At 36.2% G+C, this 17,701-nt stretch overlaps 1 protein-coding gene across 7 annotated transcripts in view; it reads right to left on the reverse strand.

Moving 5' to 3' along the window:
- The window catches only part of TNS3 (tensin 3), a 166,131-nt gene that overhangs the window by 35,947 nt on the left and 112,483 nt on the right, over nt 1-17,701 (reverse strand). For all 7 annotated transcript variants that reach the window (XM_015618189.3, XM_015618188.3, XM_015618184.2 and 4 more), the window contains 3 exons: nt 8,602-8,780; nt 8,141-8,258; nt 7,957-8,037 (listed from right to left, as the gene is read on the reverse strand). In XM_015618189.3, the coding sequence (XP_015473675.1) occupies nt 7,957-8,037; nt 8,141-8,258; nt 8,602-8,780 (378 nt within the window). The remainder of the gene's footprint in view (nt 1-7,956; nt 8,038-8,140; nt 8,259-8,601; nt 8,781-17,701) is intronic.

The raw sequence follows: 17,701 nt of genomic DNA on the forward strand, positions 1-17,701 counted from the left end.
TCCTTCATACAAATTCAGCAAACTCCACAATTTGTGAAGGAATGTCATGCATTTCCCTGCTCCTCTGATAATTGACAGAAATGTGGGAGTCAATGTCAAGTAGATTGCTCATCTCAGATTTTGTCCACAAGGTGCCTGAATATAAATGGCTTTGTGAAATAACATGCCTAACTCAGGCATAGAAAAACACAGATTAATTTGGTTTTCTCCTCCTCTGCAAGAGGGAATAAACCTGAAGAGAGGGAGAACAGCATCTTAAAAAACAAAGAGCAATATGACCTTTAGACTATAAACAATTAAGTGGAACTCAATGTGTATTTCCTCTGTGTTCCTACTCAACACTGGAAAGTTTTTCATTCCGAAACTGCAGAGTATGTTTAACTTGTGAATGCAGTAGACAGATCCTCCAGACACTTAAACACAGGATCATTATAAAGCTGCACTTTTTTTGAAAAGATGTGCTCACAGCTCTACTTCGATTTTTGGAACTTTCTTCTTCAGCCTTCTCTCAAACTACATGGCTTACTCTAGAACATCACAGTCATGAAGTGCCATGTCATATAGTAGGAGGCCTGATCCTGAAAAAGTTGAAAACATTTCATGGAATCATAGCAAAAGCTGTAGCTGTTCCCATGGTTTTTTGTTAATTTAACCTTTTCCAGACAAAGTGACTAGTGACATCTCAAAAATGTGAGCTATGCACATGCACTGCAAACAAGCAACCTCAGGTATGTGTAAAAACAAACACATCTGCCAGGCTGTCTGCTCATCCAACCCTATTTCTATTAAATTCTTTTTAAGTTTCTGTCAATGGCTTATTATTCGCATCTTCAAAAGAAGCAAGTATTAGTGATGGATTTCTCAGCTTCAGATTCTTTTGGATTTTATATATGTGTAAGATATTATTCATCTATATTTCAATTAATATATACAAAGATAGCTATTTATCAAATGAATATGTGGGAGAATGCATTACTTTTTTCCATGCAAAATGAAAAAAAGAGAAACCAAACTCTCTAAAACAGAATGCTTTAAAAACCTCTGAAGTAATCACTTTTTCAGTGGTTCTTTGCATGAAAATAGAAAAGGAAAAAAACAAAACCAAACCACCACCACCCACCAGTGTCAATATGTATTTCAAATTTAACTGAAGAGGCACATATGCTTTGAGACCATGATCAAGTAACAACACTGAAGTATTGCATTAAGACATTTTTCCCATGTAATATTTGATTATATAAACAATTTCTTTTTCTGGCATTTGGAACTTCGGTATTATACAGCTTATTTTATTGCCTGAATTTTAAATTTTTTGAGCTCTCACAGATACTAGTGAACATAGCAAGAAACTGCTCAGCAGCCTTGGAAGTGCCATCATCTTTTCAACTAATAAAAAAGATAATAACTAATAAAAAAAACCCCACAAAAATAAACACCAGATAATGCTACTGCTTTCTCTCAAGGAGATGCCTTTGGACTGGAGCTACAGGAAGGATGTAAGCTGCAGGCCACACAATTAAACTTTCAGATGTATTGGTTCCTGAATGAAATTCCAACAGGCAATGTGTCTTACATATCTTACGCAAAACTTCCAAGTTTTTCTCAGTTACTAAATCCTTTTGAAAAAAGGCAGTTGTTTCATTTTCAGTTCACAGTGGTATGAAAAGTTAGTCAAGACAAAACAAGTAAGAGACAGACTGGATTAAAGTGTGGTTCCCCAAATAAGGGAAGCTCTTACAGGATGGGTGGTTTCTTGATGAAGAACCTATCAGCAATTGCTTGATTTAATGCTACTAGGGAGGGATCAAGGATCAGTCAGACTTTCTGAGGTACCACTGATGAAAGACATATAACATGCAAGAGACTTTAAAGATGTCCCAAGCTAGAAACCTTATTTCATATGAATTCCAGTAGGAGAACTCTTTTGTCACAAGATTTGCCATTCCTTTAATGCAATTCAATATTTGAATTCAGGATGAAATGAGTGGATGAGAAAGTAGAGAGCCTGTTTCTGTATTTAGGGTCTCCACCACTTGGATACTCATTTCCCTGTGAGAAAATTTAATTCACATTTGCTGTTTAGGCAGGAGACTCCATGTAACTTTTCAGAAGTGTCTTGGTTCAAATGGTTAATGCAGGCAGTGCCAAGGGACCTCTAAGAGGGTCATTTCTAGAGGAAGAGCCTCAGTACTCTGATTTACATATCTATCAGCACTTCACCCACATGGAATGAAAAGTCATCCATTAAAACAAACAAACAAAAAACCCAATGTAAATAGTTGCACAGCAAAATAAACACACTATGTAAAACAAAGTCTTTCCAAATCAGTATCTGATTCTTTCTCCAAAGCAATTGTACAGGGCAGGATATGGTCTAAGGCCCATTTTGATCTATGATCACAGTATTTCTGTCCAGATGCAAACTCTGCTACAAAAGCAAGGAGGCTAGGAAAAGGAGACAGTGAACAGTTTCACAACATCTCTTCAATGTAATGTCTGAAAAACATTACATATCTTCTCTTTTTTTTCTTCCCCCTTCAAATTCTTCAGTATTATAGAGAAGCTGCACATGAAATTATGCACATGTGAACTAGGTTATGCATTCTGCTAGCACAGTATTTTCCATGACCATCTGTATCACCTGAGTTTTTCTCATGTTCAATGTGATGTTCAACATGTAGGTCACAGCAGACCATGTCCTTTTGCAGAAGTTTAGCTTGGGGAGCTGTAAGAACAATTCATCATGAAATATCCTTGTCCCGACATAAGCATCAGATTTAAGAATTATGGAGTCTGTGATCAGACACAACAATAACTGCAAAACAAAATGTATTCATGTTCCAGAATATTTTATGAATCTATAGTATCCAAAACCAGTGGAAGAGAGAGTATATTTTAGAGAATGAGCTTTCTTATGAAAATCCAGTAACAAGAGTGGCCTATTTTGTCAGCTTTAATGTATCAGCCAAAGAAAACACACATTTATATTGTCCCACTGGTTTATCATCACACACTATCTGCCATGGACTTGGCACGCCCTAGCTTTTTACATTCAGTTATGTATAATTATATTCCTTTCTCCCCTGAATCAATGACATGCTAGAATGCTTGCAGAGTGGGTAAAATATGTACAGATTTTTTTAAGTTTTATGTAGAAACATGTAACATAGCTGTAAACAAAACCTGTCCATATATAGCTAGCTAAATGGATTAAATTCTAAATCATTTCATCTCTAAAGCTTTGGGATGTTAAGTAGTGTAGACTGGGATAGTTCTTCCCATGAAAAACTTAGCCAAACTGAGTGAGGGGTGGGAAAAAAAGGCTCAATTACAGCTAATTACCAAATAGCTCAGTTACAGACACTTACAGCTAAAGGATCCTCAGTAAAGGCAGGCAGAGACTACAAATATTTTAAGGTACTTTCAGTTTCAATTTTATTCTACCGTTACAAGATACTTTCCACCATTCAGTTTGATATAAAGTAATATATAATTAATATATTAATAAAGCAATATATCAATATAATATATAATCATATATGATATATATTTATATTATATATACTAATGGTTAAGCTTTTAAGCACATGATAAGGAATATTATTACTTTTGCTGTGAATTTGGACTACCAGAGCCCCTATACTTGCTTTGACATGTATATCTTACATAAAAAGGTAAGAGGAAGAGAGAGAGACAGGTATAAATGAGTATTATATGACAGCATTTCACACTGTGGTGAAAATTTTTGCCCATCACAATCAGGGAAATTTTCTCTTTCACTAATTAGTTTCCCTTTTATTCCCAAACTGACCTTCAGTTCAGAACCCTGACTTTTTTTTTATCAAAATTTAAGCAGTATGTATCATTTCCCTTGCAACTAAGTGACTGGAAGAAATTACAATCCTGGAATAACAGTATCAAATCACAAAAGTGTAAAATTCTAATCAGTAATAGAATTTTGCAATAATGAGGCTGTTATGTTGTGGGTTTGCCTTCCAATACATTTATTAAGTGCTTATCACTCCACTGGATGATGTAATAGAGTAAGTCTGTGTTAGTCAATGAGGGGAATTTAGGGCTACAATGTCTCTGTCAGATATCAACAGAGTCTATATGAGAAAAATTGTGGAAATATTCTAGTGTGTGGTCTTGAAGAGTTCCACAATGGCATGAGGAGAAAAGTTGCCCTTTTTAAAATTTTTAGAATAGATGCAGTTCATACACAAGCTTTGAGTACAGTACATAGGCTAAGCTCCACGGAATAGATGAAAAAGCAAAGCTTTACACATGGTTGAAGGCTCAGAGAGGCAGCAGTGCTTTCATTCCATCATTTGCACTGCTTGAACTACACAAGTCTAGTTAGGCTGTTCAGAAAAGAAGGGAAAAAGTGGCATCATGTCCTCTTTGTCAGTACATTGATAAAGGACTATAGACAATCTTCCCTTGTTCCACAGATCCCTGGCCTTGTGTTGCAAGACAGTGCCTGTTTGTGAATGCAGACCTTCTGCAAAGTTCAGTCTATGCTTTGACCAGGGCTGAAGAAGGGGCAGTTCTGCACATGTAGCCTCAGGGGTGGAGTGGCAGGGCAGCTAGCCAGCATTCAATCCCCCAGCAAAGAGCTTGCTACGCTTTTATTTGTTACTTCTGTGTACAAAGGGACTTGAATTAGCTGTCTGCTGTATGAGACAATAGGGCCTTTATGAGTTTCAAAGTGACCTACAAATAGTGCTTCAGTTCCTTCACTGATGTGTGGGACTCTCCCTCCCATGGAATATACATCAGCTATCAGTGTATCCTGGTTCTATGTGGAGCAGCCCTATTTTTTGAGTGGTATTTATAAAACTACCCAATTTATAGACCACTAGCCAATTTATAGACACTTAGGTTCATCTCCAGAAACAAGGTGTCTTTCAAAGATAATTCAGAATGAACTCTGTATTGTATTACTTTCAAGCTATGTAAAGTGAAGAAAAGGGCCATGAAACCATAGCAGCAAGTAATCACTGGAGCAGCAGTGCTGACACAAAATTGACTGTATGCATAAAGACTGAGGGAAGTTAAATTTACACCTGTCTGATAAAGAACAAGTCTCTGAAAAGAAATCCTGTATGCAGGACATCCTATATGCATTTATCTCCAATAAATGTACAGGAAGAATGAAGAGTTAGGGCATAGCTAATGTAAGGGAGACAGATACATAACACTACTACACTGGCATTCTCCAGAAAAGTGGTTTTACCTGTACAGAAAATTAAGATTTCTAGGGATAACAGAGCTCCATTTTATGAGACTTTATTAAAGACAGTATCATTAGGTAAACAAGTTAAAAATCAGATGTATTCTATCTAAGATACTAGACACACAGTTTACAAGAATAACTTAAAGAAGAGAGAGTTTTATAATTTTTTATATGTAAGGACTGGATGTCATTGCAATTCTTGACTATAACATACACAAAACCATGTATTTTTTCAAAATATATACTTTCGCACTTTTCTAAAAGCACAACAGAATCCCTTGATATGGTAAATGCTAATTACACTGAATGTTATTCTCCACAAGCAAAGAGGGAGGAAATAAAACAGTAATACGTCTAGTTAATTGGTAACCAGGTTTCAGCATCCTTACTGGTAATTTAAAAAGCAGATAAACAGCAAAGCTGAGATGCAGAACAAAGCAATTTTTTAATTCAAGGGTGATCTGAACTGAGATAAAAGTTATCTTAATGGCTGAAGCTAAGACTCCAGAGCCCAAGACTCGAAAGGCCTCACACTGTTGAAAATTTCTGAAGAAGTCAGTATGTTTCCTGACTTTTACCAAAATAAAGACCATGTAAGCATTTAAAAGAAGAGCTAGGCTGCAAGGGAAAGTACTAAAAATTGAGGCTTTTAAGAACTCTTGGAAAGTGCACACTGTTAGAGTCACCTTTAAGGCATGTGCATTAAAGCAGTCTCAACCACAGGAACAGCTGTGTCTGTTCCCTTCAGATTCTTGGCCTCTTCAACACTCAAAACATAACACTCTTGCTCTGGGTATGAATTAGGGATTGGTAGCAAAAATAAGAAGCACTTCTCACCAAAGAAATCAGAAGACCCAGAAGCAAGTAGCTACAGTAGAAACAGGCAATAACTATAGCAGAAGTGAAGGGAAAAGATAAAATTTTAAAACATTTAAAGTATGATTCTTACTTGCCTCTGATAATAGAAGTTTCTATGCTGGGAAAGTCACCCAATCAACATTTCTGAGAGATGCTTGCTAACAGGCATCTTTAACTGCCTGTTTTCTAGCTGACCCACCTCATACATTTTACTTTTAACTAAGTACTTAACTTTAACTAAGAACTAACCTTTAACTAAGAACTAACACCTTTAATGTCGAAGTACATTATGTTTACAGCTAAAAGCAAAGCTGCATGGAGATGAGCACTTAACCTGTAGCATTCAATACACCTTGAACCTCATTTTGAAACAGGCACTCAAAGGAAGAATTGCCTCGTTTTCTAATAATTAGAATAATTAGTTTCAGTGTTTCATTAACTGACCATCTAAAACCAGCACTTTAGAGATGATGACAGCATTTACAATTAAGCAGGAGAATCAAAATAGAGAAGTACATTGAAAACCAAGTATTTTTCCAGGGCAAGTCATAGCTCTTAGCAACATTAATAGAAAACATTTAACAACAGACTGTTCAGTAGATCAACCTATAATTGATTTGATGAAGTTGTCCCCAGGCAGACATCTTCCACTAATTACTTAGAAGCAGGGAATACCATAAAGAGATGTTTTGAACTGGGTAGAAAATTTTTCTATAGCTAAAGATAATTTTATGCTGTGCTGATGTTATTTGTTTTTGACAACTATTAAGTGAGGCAAATTAAACATAAAGGGTTTGTTTTTTTAAGTTTAAACTGAAACACTATTATTGCATCAAAACCTGTCATCAAATTTATTGAGAACTCTATTATCAAGATCCTCCTGGAGAAGACAGTCATAACCTAAGCAGTAAAACTATACATAATATACATGAATTTTCATTTGAACATCATGTAATGCATAAAATTAATGCCTGTGATTTTTACTCAGTTTTTATATACATTAGCTGACTGCTGGCTATGTTTCTGATGCAGTCCAGAAACACTTTTTTCTTTTAAATCCTAGTGTTTTCAAATAATTTTGCACAAAAAAGGTGACAGGTAACAGTAGCTTAGCTGCTATTTTTAGTAGCAAAGAGCTAAGGCCTTGAAAATCATCCTTAATTATAAAAAAATCATAGCTAGATAATATTAAATCTTTAAATATGTCATCATCTACTACCAACTACCTTCCCATGGTTGCGCATTTACACACTGTATCTTGGCAAAAAAACCCTCCAGAACATCATTCGTCTGGTTAAGGATCTCCTTGACTTCAGCATAGCTACTGTCAAGCTCTATTGTCGACTTCACTTGCCTGGAAAGATGGCAACATGAATATTACCTGTCTTTCCTCAGATGGAGACAAAACCTGCTTGAAATCACAAAGAACTCAAATCTCCTGCTAGTAGTATTATTTAGATACTCCTAATTTAGATTAGTGATCACATATCAGCAGAAAGATTGAGAACACTGAAACCATGCAAACAGAGAAAACAAGAACGGGATAGTCTCGAGTACTGAGCTGCATTTTCTCTTATTTCTGTGATGCAGCTGCCTAATTGCTTGACACTGAATTTGCCCACTGGGACTCCCTGTTGGCAGTAAAAATCTGGAAGGCATTAGATATTTCTTGGATAATTCTTCATTACTCACTTGTTTTCGGTGTGATTAAAATAGGTCTGCTAAAATCCGTTTCTCTGACTCGCACATCTAAATTCACCGTTTATATGTCCCATTTATAAACCACTGTTCCACTGTTGTGTTAGTTGCCTTCATACACAGTTCATTTTCACATTATTTAGGAAAGAGGGGTACCTTACCAGAAATGGTTCTGTACCGCTCAGATGGGCTGCTGACCTTTTGGCTGGAGGGAATCTGATGGCATAGTGGAGGTGTTGTCACTATGGGAAGGAGAAAAGGGCAGTTCTTCTTCAGTAACAGCTAAAATGTCAACAGTGGTACTAAAACAAATAAAAAAATAAATAGAGACAGACATTTTCTTACCATATGTCATCTCTGGTGACAGGGGAAAAGCTGATGTGAATGTGACAGCTTCATTTCCGTTTTTCATTGTGGAGAGGATTCCCCCATCTATTTCATCTTGGTAATGTACAACGATCATCTAAAAGAAGACACAAAAAAGCAAAATTACAGTGTGATAATTCTCACTTAACCCTATGACACAATGGGGCATTGTTCATCAAATTGCAGAAGGTTTCTGTAATCAGATATAATGTGATCTACTGTTCCAGCAGAGAGATTTTGGAACATTGAAAACATGCAAACACAGAATAGACAAGAGCATCCTTAAAGACTGAATTGCATTTCAGAGGTAAATGCAGTTATTTGTTCTTACTGCCATGATGCAACTGCCCAATTGCTTCACATTATTTTTGGACAGAGAATGTAAGACTTCCTACTGGCCACTCACTTCAGTATTTAGTGAAAAATTCTTGATTGTTTACCTCCTTGGTTTTCCCTCCAGCAACTGGTGATCCTGGAATTACAGCCTGGTGAGTAGCAGGAGACTTCACCCATCCACACCTGTTAGGTGATGGTTCCCCAGGAACATCGTTGTCATACTGGCCAACGCTTAACTTCCTGAGCCTTTTCCCCATTGCATCATCATCTTGCATACCTGTTCCTGAAAACAGGCAAGTTGATTAAGAAACTATTTTTTTTCAGTTACAACTTTTTTTCAGTTAAAACAAACTTCACTTTTGTGTCTGTACTGAATATAATCAAGAATGTTCAAACTGCTTTACAAAACCACGTAGGTGGGGAAAAGATAATAACTGTAGTTTCTTTGCTGACACCAGCTGGAAAATATTTGCAATTCCCTTTGTTCTAAAGGAGTAAGTAAAGCAGCATGTTTCTCCTGATATTCGTTTTTGAAGCAATCACCCCCAGTGCCATCAGAAGAACAAGCCAGCAGGGGCCGCTACGGGCACTCCAATGAGAAGCCTCTTGCCATTTCTGACACACAGTGGCTCTTGACAGAAAAAAACATTGCTGCTGTCTACGGCTGTATTTTCTCTTCCTTTCCCCTCTCAAAAGCAGATTCTTTTTAGCTTAAACAGACCCTGACCCTTATAAACTTAGTTCATTGTACACCTTTTGTGACACACGTAACAATCACACTTAATCACAAAAATTAGGTATTAGCTACACACAGAAGCTGTGATCCTTTTGAGGAACAGCACAGAAGAGTAAGCTAAACCAGCAGAATGACCTATATTCACGGATATAAAGCAGTATTTGTTTCCAAAGATGTTATTAAGAGCACATCACTAGATGCAGAGCTATGATTAGCAGGATTTTATACATGGTCATCCACTCCAAACAGCAGGCACTTCCAGATTACTCCTGCAAAATTTGCTTTTTCTATCCTTCTTAAGTCAACAGTAAGGATCTGTGGAACTTACTGAGTAGTCACAAAAACAACCACATAAATAGCAACTTTTCAAATATTCCTTTGAGAGCTTCTATGGTCTGTATATATGCAAAAAGATCTTTGAGGATTAACTATTTCTCTTAAAAGAGCTGAGTATTTCCACAAGAAGTTACTTTAATTGTTTGGTGTCATTTAAATATTTTCAGTCATTTCCAACTGTAAGCACGTGTTGTTGAAGCACATCTCCTACACACCCCGATCATGGGACCATAACACCAGGAGTCCAAAGTCCTTCATCTAACCCAGCAAGAGGGCTGAATCAGCAACTTGGGTAGAGAAAAATGATAGCATGTGCCTTATGCACACATCTATTTCCTAATCTAAAGTAGCTGATAGAAGCGAAGGTGTAAAATCTGGCATACAGCATAAGAGTCTGTGTTACAGACATTTCACCTTGATTACACCACAGATTTACAGAGCATCAATGCACAAATACGTAACTGTATAGTGGAACAGCTTTTATTCAAGCTTGAAACAGAGACAAGGATTTTAGACTAAAATCTATAGTACTTCAGTGATTCTGCATTGACATATGTATGTATCAACCCGAGTAACTTGCTGGCAGGTAGTGGCTAATCATAAAAATATTAATAAATCTCTTGTTAAACTACAGAATTGGACACTTCCAAAAAATCCATCTCTGCTAGCATCAAAGCTAGTGTGATAATAACTAAGGAAGCAAATAAATAAAGAAATAAATACATACATACATACATACATAGAACCATGTTAGTAATTTTTCAAAATTCCACCAATAGGTTTAAATTTCAGGGTCCAAACACAGCCAGTTATTAATTTTATCAAGTCAGTATTTATGAACCTAGCACTATTTGAAAAGGACACAATTGAGATTCTGTTTTTAAGGTGCAACTTCAAAAACTCAAAAACTTTTTAAGCATCCATATTTAACTTTTTTCCCCTTGACTTGAATCTTTATGTGTGGTCTCTCATTTATGGAAAGACTATCTGCTGAAGACACTGTAAGAAAACTAGATTAATCACTCAAGATTTTCGAAGCCAGGAAAGGACATGAAATCACAAATATCTTTGAAACCTCTTACATGATACTAAAAAGTCACTGTGAATTCTACTGAAGTTGGAGACATTAACGAATGTAGACTGAGATCATGTGATTCCAGCATTTAACAACTTTTTGCATTGCATTTCTTTTGTTGTTTGTAATTTCTGTAAAGAGAAATGAGTGGGAATCACTGCAGAATCTCAGACTATCTGAGACCAGACAGTCCCAGTCCCACCACTTCTCCACAGGAGGCAGCAGGAGCCAGGAACAGCACATAAGAGTTTCACTTAATCTGTAACCAAGTTACAAAGGTACAGACAATTTATTTCAGAATATTTCTCTTGGTTAACATGGCCTTGTAGACTATTTTATGATAAAGAATATCTAGATTTTGGATGGGTCAAAACAGACCTTTAAACTTTAATGCAAGTTTTGCTTGCGACACTAATGAGAGGATTTCATCATCAGCAATATTGATGCACTCATGAGGCTTGTCATTTCTACAGTTAATGTAGAATTAAAAAGCTAAAAACAGGTCTCTCTGGGAAAATGGACTTTTTCCTTAAATAGACTGAAAGTGCTTTACATACCAAATTACCATCAGATGCTGGACAACAGTGGGGAGAAGTTGACCTGATATATTACAGCTTAAAGCAAGTAACGCAAATCTAAGAGATTAAAATGAAGGACTGAGAAAAAAATTACTTCCACTTAGTTCAATAGTTTCAAAAATGTACTTCAAAGCTGCCTCATTCAATGTAAGAGATGTTTTAGACTTACTAATTTAAAGGGAACATTTTACGGTGTAATATGTCAGTTGTCAAGACTTCCTAGAAGTTACAAAATTCATTCTTGTTCTTATAATTTAGCTTAAAGTTTTGGCAGAGCTTCATAAATATCCCAGGAGCATATATTTATTTCTTGGAAAGCATTTTGTACACTCTCCGTTCTCTCTTCTCCCATGTGAAAAGTAATTTTTCCCTACAAAAGTCATTTAGTTTTCCCCAATGAACAAATAATAACATTCCAAAAAACTGGTATCAGAACAACATCAGGCACTTACCTCTCAGATGGTTATCACCATGCAAAAAGCTACAGCTAATAGAAGCATGGCCAGTGGTTAAAGGTTAATCATTGTTTGGATTATTTAACTGCTTAGCTTTCCTCAACTATTATTATAATATACTATTATTTATAACTATTAGAAAGAAAACAACACTAAGCTTAAAATCTTGTCTCCAGTGGCTTGTCAATAACAGTGCTGTATCTCATTTATTAGCAAATTATCTAACTAGTTGTAATCATGATTCCTTGTTATAGCACTAAAATATAAATGTTTGAACTTGTAAAACTGATTTTAACCACTTAAATTTGAATCACCAATACTTGAGCAACCATTAAGATAATTTTCTCTTTACATACATATATATATATATATATAAAGTAATGTTAACTATATTATTTCATAGGCAGCTTCTCACTTAGTTAACTTCATTTATTGACAGCAGGATTTTTGGAATCTGCAATTCATTTCAATTCTAATCCTTTCAAAAGAGGGAACAGGTAACATCTATACATTCAAGAAAAACTGACAAACTTGTAGGTGGTTTAAGAAAATGACATATTGTTTGAAGAAATAAAAGGAAAACTTATTAGGATGTACACTTAATCAACCAATCAATACAGATTAACAGACTTTGGAGACAGATAAACTTTAATTTGCTGCTGTGTACAAGCATGTTATACACAGAGAGGAAAAGACAAAGTGCTTGCACTTCAAGCAAGCTTCTTACCATAGCTCCAACTGCTGTGGAAAGCTAGCATGACATAAGAAGCTTAATCAGTTCCACTCACAGAGCAATAAAATGCAGGGCTCTGTTGTGAAAGGAATAGTGAAAATTTCCACAAAGCTGTTTTTCTATTGTCCCTTTCACAGACCTCAGCAGAAGTCATGAAGGCTGAAAAAACACTCTGGGGAAAACAGTGTTAGCATTGCAGAAATTCCAGATGTCAATGCCTACACAGCAGTTCAAAAAGACCTATCAATTACTGTGAAATAAGGGGATTCAATCCAAGAATGCAACAAGGAGAAAGAAAGTCCGTAAGTTAACTTGTAACAGAGGAACCTTCAGGGACTACCCCTCATACTAAAAATGCTACCAAGAACATTATCCAAATCAAAAGTTATCTCCTTCTCTGCCACCATTTATCTTCTAAAAAGTTTAAGATTTTTAAAGAAGGTGTGTAATGATCAAGCTTTCAAGACAGCTTTATGCTTAAACCATAGCAAATCTACTTTAAGAATTTAGAATCAGCTTTACAATCACTATGACATACCGAAAGAAAAATATCTTCAAAGACAGCAAGATAAAACTTGAGCTAAACATTGCTGTGGTGGAAAAAGGATAATCAAATATATACCCAGTTGAAAAACAAAATCACAGAATATTCTGAGTTGGAAAAGACTCAGCAGGATCACCGAGTCCAAATGCTCAAACTTTCAGATTTCCACATCTAAAGGAACACTGTTTCAAAGGTATTAATTAGAACAAAAGCCAACTATGCTGTGCCTGTGATACATTCAATGCCTTAACCTTTCTAAAATACAACACAAAGTGCCGCTGAAGTCAGAACATCCCTTGATTCTTGAAATATTATTGAAAAAATACCCAATAATTAGCCATGATTAACAAGCAAACTGTTCTTTTTACCCCCAATTTTTAACAGCTAGTAGACTGAGAGTGTAAACTCCTTATAAACAATTAGTCTAACAAAGAAATGAAAAGGTCTAAACTCTACCCCAAATTCAAGTAGACCATCGAGTATAGGACACAGCAGCTTTGCAGGTCTGTCACTTAAGTTTCATAGCCCATTTACATTGCTAAGAATGGGGAGCAAGCCTGGTGCAAAATCCAAGCTGGTATCTCTAAACCCTTAGAGAGAGTTCATAATGATAGTACACTCAGGCCCACCTGCTGAAAATTACAAGACTGGTAAGAATTTATGGAGTAAGTACATGACATAAATTAAAAATTATTGTGCTGTGAAATATAACTAATATTCAATTAACTGTAGCTTAAAAATTTATTTTAGTTTAAAAATTGAATCTAGTTCAGTTATAACTTAAAACTTAAATTTCTACCTTTAATTTACCTAAAAACTCAAATTTACTGTTAACCACTGTAAAATTAATTCACAGGCACCAATATTTTCCAGTGCAATGGAAACTACAAGTTTCATAGTGTACTGTACATACAAATAAGGCAGGTGAGAAGTGGGACAAGCTTTATTTTTCTTTCACTTCACAATTTATTTCAGAGGGACTGTGTTTACCCACAAAGTAGCACAGTAAATGGGAACATTTATAAAGTTCAATGCTTTTAAAAAATATTTTTTAATAAGGTATGCAAAAAGGATTTCTTCCTCCTGCATCTGCAGAGACACTGTAGAATGATTTATGATACTGTATCTTGGGCCATCTCCAAAGGTTTCTTTTTGATAGAGGAAAGATCTGTGAAGGTATTCCAGACATGTAATCAGATGCGCTAAGCCACCTTGGTTTTATTAATTTTGCATTATTGTTTTGAGAGAGGAAGGCTTTGTTTAATTCTCAATTGTGTGCTGAGCTGAAAAACTCTGAGTGAAATATAAGGCTGTATGAATTGTGTATCTGTGTTGTTCCTACAGTAGGTAGCCTAGGGAAGTTTTGAGATGGTAATTTCAAACACCATAACTCATGCATGAAGAATAATTAGATTTACCTGAGAGCAACAAAGTAATTTTAACCTTATGGAAAATACAGTCCCGCTCTTCCTTATGCTGGCAAATTTAGATAGAAATGCATCTCTTGGCCACAGTAATTGACAGGCTGCCCCAAGTGTTCTGCCTTTGCTTCACTTCATACAATTCCTCACCTGCATCTTGTATTTTTCTAAAGATGCAAACTGTAACATTTTAATAGTAAAAAGGTGGGGAACACAGATGAGACGTGTTGACAATGATGGTGGGTTATAATGAAAATGGGTAAAAAACTTTCTGTTCTCTACATTTATTAAGATTCTTGCTTTTACAGATTTGTAGGTTGAAGCCATTGATTTAGCATTCTTTTTTTACTGAATAAACATAAGCCTTGTGGAAAAGATGGCTGATTTGAGAAAGTAAGTCTTACAAATATCTTTAGCAGTAGACTGAGGTCATGTGTTATTAGGCATAAAAGAATACACAGAAAGGAAAGTAAATGGGGAACATGAGGCTGCAGAGGAAAGGTTATATACACATCAAAATTTCTTCATGCTACAAACTTCCTGTCATTTAAAATTAAGCACTACTGCAGCAATGTGTTACTAGTAAACAGCAACTTTATTCACTACCAGAAACTCTGGTACAATTCTGCATCACTCAGCTCATGTAGAAGATAAAAACTGGAAAACTCTTTAATAAACAGCACAGTGATTCACATCTGATAAGCAACACCCATGACACTGAAGGAGAGGTCATCAACCATTGTTCTGCATGGTTCATAAAGATATATTCTAGCAAAAAGAAATTCAGTGATCCAAAAATGTTATGCACTTAATGCAAGACATCATTTCAGACAGAACTCAGAACTCTGCTGCATGGGCAGTCAGTAGTTTGTGCCATGTTGACCTATGCTAAGGATACATGTGTATAAAAACATCTAGGAAGAAGCATGAATGAAGAGGTAGTTGTCTATGTGTCAATCAGTGCAGAATTGGATGAGCAAGCAAAAGCAAGAATGCACCATAATGTACATCCTAGCTGACACTCACACATTTCATTCTTGTGCACATTTTTCTGGCTTTGCAGGGCACTCGAAACATGCACACACCTTCTAAAGTATACATTTTCTGCATCCTCATGCAGGAAACCAGATAATTTCACCATCCTCCTATAATAGAACCCTCAAGTCAGAGGCATACACACCCTGAATCACATTGATCCCATTCACCTCCAGCACTGGTTGCTCCTCGCAACAGAGGGATTCATGCAGAATGTCTCATTTGTCCCATCAACCTCACTCAGACTATTCAGTCCTGATCTGCCAACTCTATCACAGGCCAATTCATTCTTCCCTAATGTACTTGTTAGGTTAAGGACTGTTTAAGTCACAGCATATAGAACTCCCTCTAAAACCTGAATTTGTAATATTAGCCATTGTGAGCAACTATTGTTTTGGTTATCCATCATTAATGGCTATTTCTTCATCCCCATGGCAGCCAGCATTTATTTGTGCTATCAATTACAGCTCCTGTGCTGCACTAGTTTCAACAGTTAAGTGCCTTGGATGTTCACCTGCTTATCTTAATTCTATGAGTCTACTCCAAGGTAAGATAAACCACATTCAACACATTCTGGTGTATGGCCACTCCTCCCAGCTTTATGCACCAGCAAACTTGCTGGGGAAGCACTCTACCCCTTCATCCACATGTTTAGTGAGTTAAACAAGACTGGATTTAGACCCCTAAACTAGAGGCATCTGCAGACTGTGCCACTGCCCACAATCCTCTGAGACCTGACATGCAGCCAGTTCTCAGTCCAGTGATTCAGATCAGTAGTGCATATAGGGAAAAACATTCCAGTGCTTCTTATTCCTAATATTCATTCAGGTAAATTGCTTTTTCCCCATGCTCATTCGTGCACACCATGCATGAATAAACGTATGATTCTATATATTTCAGTGGGGCAAGTTCATATATATAAATAAATAAATCTACAGCACTTGGAAAATCAGTATGTGCTCCTAGTCTCAAAATCAGATGTGGCAGCATGCCATAAATATGTGTTGTTTTACCTCTGGAACCCTAAGAAACTTTAAAATCAAGCTGCTGCTAGTATAAATTGAATGTTACTTGCAGAAGTCAGAAATGGAACATTTTAGCACCTGACATAAAGACAAACTTAAAAAAAAATATTATTCTAAAGCTATACAAATTATTTTTTTAAGTTTTGTTTAATTAAGGGCTATTCTTATGTTCCTGACTACTAGTCTTTCCTTTTCTACTGTGCCCTGATACCTACCTCCCCTCAAATATCCAGGATTTTAAGTGCTGTCTATATCTTTATATAGGATTCCCTTCAATATGGAAATTTAATTCCTTAAAACAAATCCTCTTCCAGATCATTCCCCAAGTACAATTATTTTCATTGGTCTTTATTTACCTGATGTTAAAAACGGAAGGAAAATTACAGTGACTCCTACTTCCTTTGAGATGACCAGAATCTGTGAGAAAATTTCAAGTATCTCTTTTAAGCATCATATATTCAAACACAGATCTGTAGAAGGTGTCTTATTCTAAATGATCTCTTTATCCCCTTCACTAGGTTTACTGTATATAAAGGGAAGAGTTCTCTCCTGCTAGAAAAATCTCAATTTGTCCATTGGCACATAACTTGGAAAGATTCAAGAGAATTACAAACTAATGCCACAAAATACATATTGTGTATTTAAAAAAAAGTAGCAGTGCATCTCACATTTATTCATCATGGATTTTTGTACTTTTCCGATCCTCAGCTACCCTCCTAAACTCAGAACTGTGATTTCCCCTTCCCTACAAGGATCACCATCCTGGATCACACAGGTGTGCCCACGAACAGGCACCACCCACTAGTTAGGTACATTCACCACTGAATGGTTTAGCATATCCTGCTGGGCTTGAGCTGAAGCAACTCATTTGTGTCCAGTGAGGCCATGGGCCCATCTTCTGTCATGCTGGCTAATACTCAATCAAATGCTGGGGACACAAACAAGTCTTTCATTGCATCATGACTGGAAACAAGAAGAAGATGAAGATGGAAGCAGAGAAAGGGAGGCAAGGATTTTGCCGGAGAAATTAGACCATATAAAATTTTCAAACACGACAGGACAGGTAAGATCTTATTTCTCTCAAATCTTAGGTAGACCATTAATAATAGGTTTAGTGGACTTAGCCAGAGGCACATACTCATACTTTTGCAAAGCTGCTAGTTCTAGTAGCATTACTTAGGCAACATAGTCAGAAATATTTGCGTATTTAATTCCACCAGCTGTAATTTCAGAGTCAGAGATAACAAACAAACACTGTGACTTGTA

This window comes from Parus major, chromosome 2 (assembly GCF_001522545.3).
Source record: "Parus major isolate Abel chromosome 2, Parus_major1.1, whole genome shotgun sequence".
In the NCBI taxonomy this organism is placed as follows: Eukaryota; Metazoa; Chordata; class Aves; order Passeriformes; family Paridae; genus Parus; species Parus major.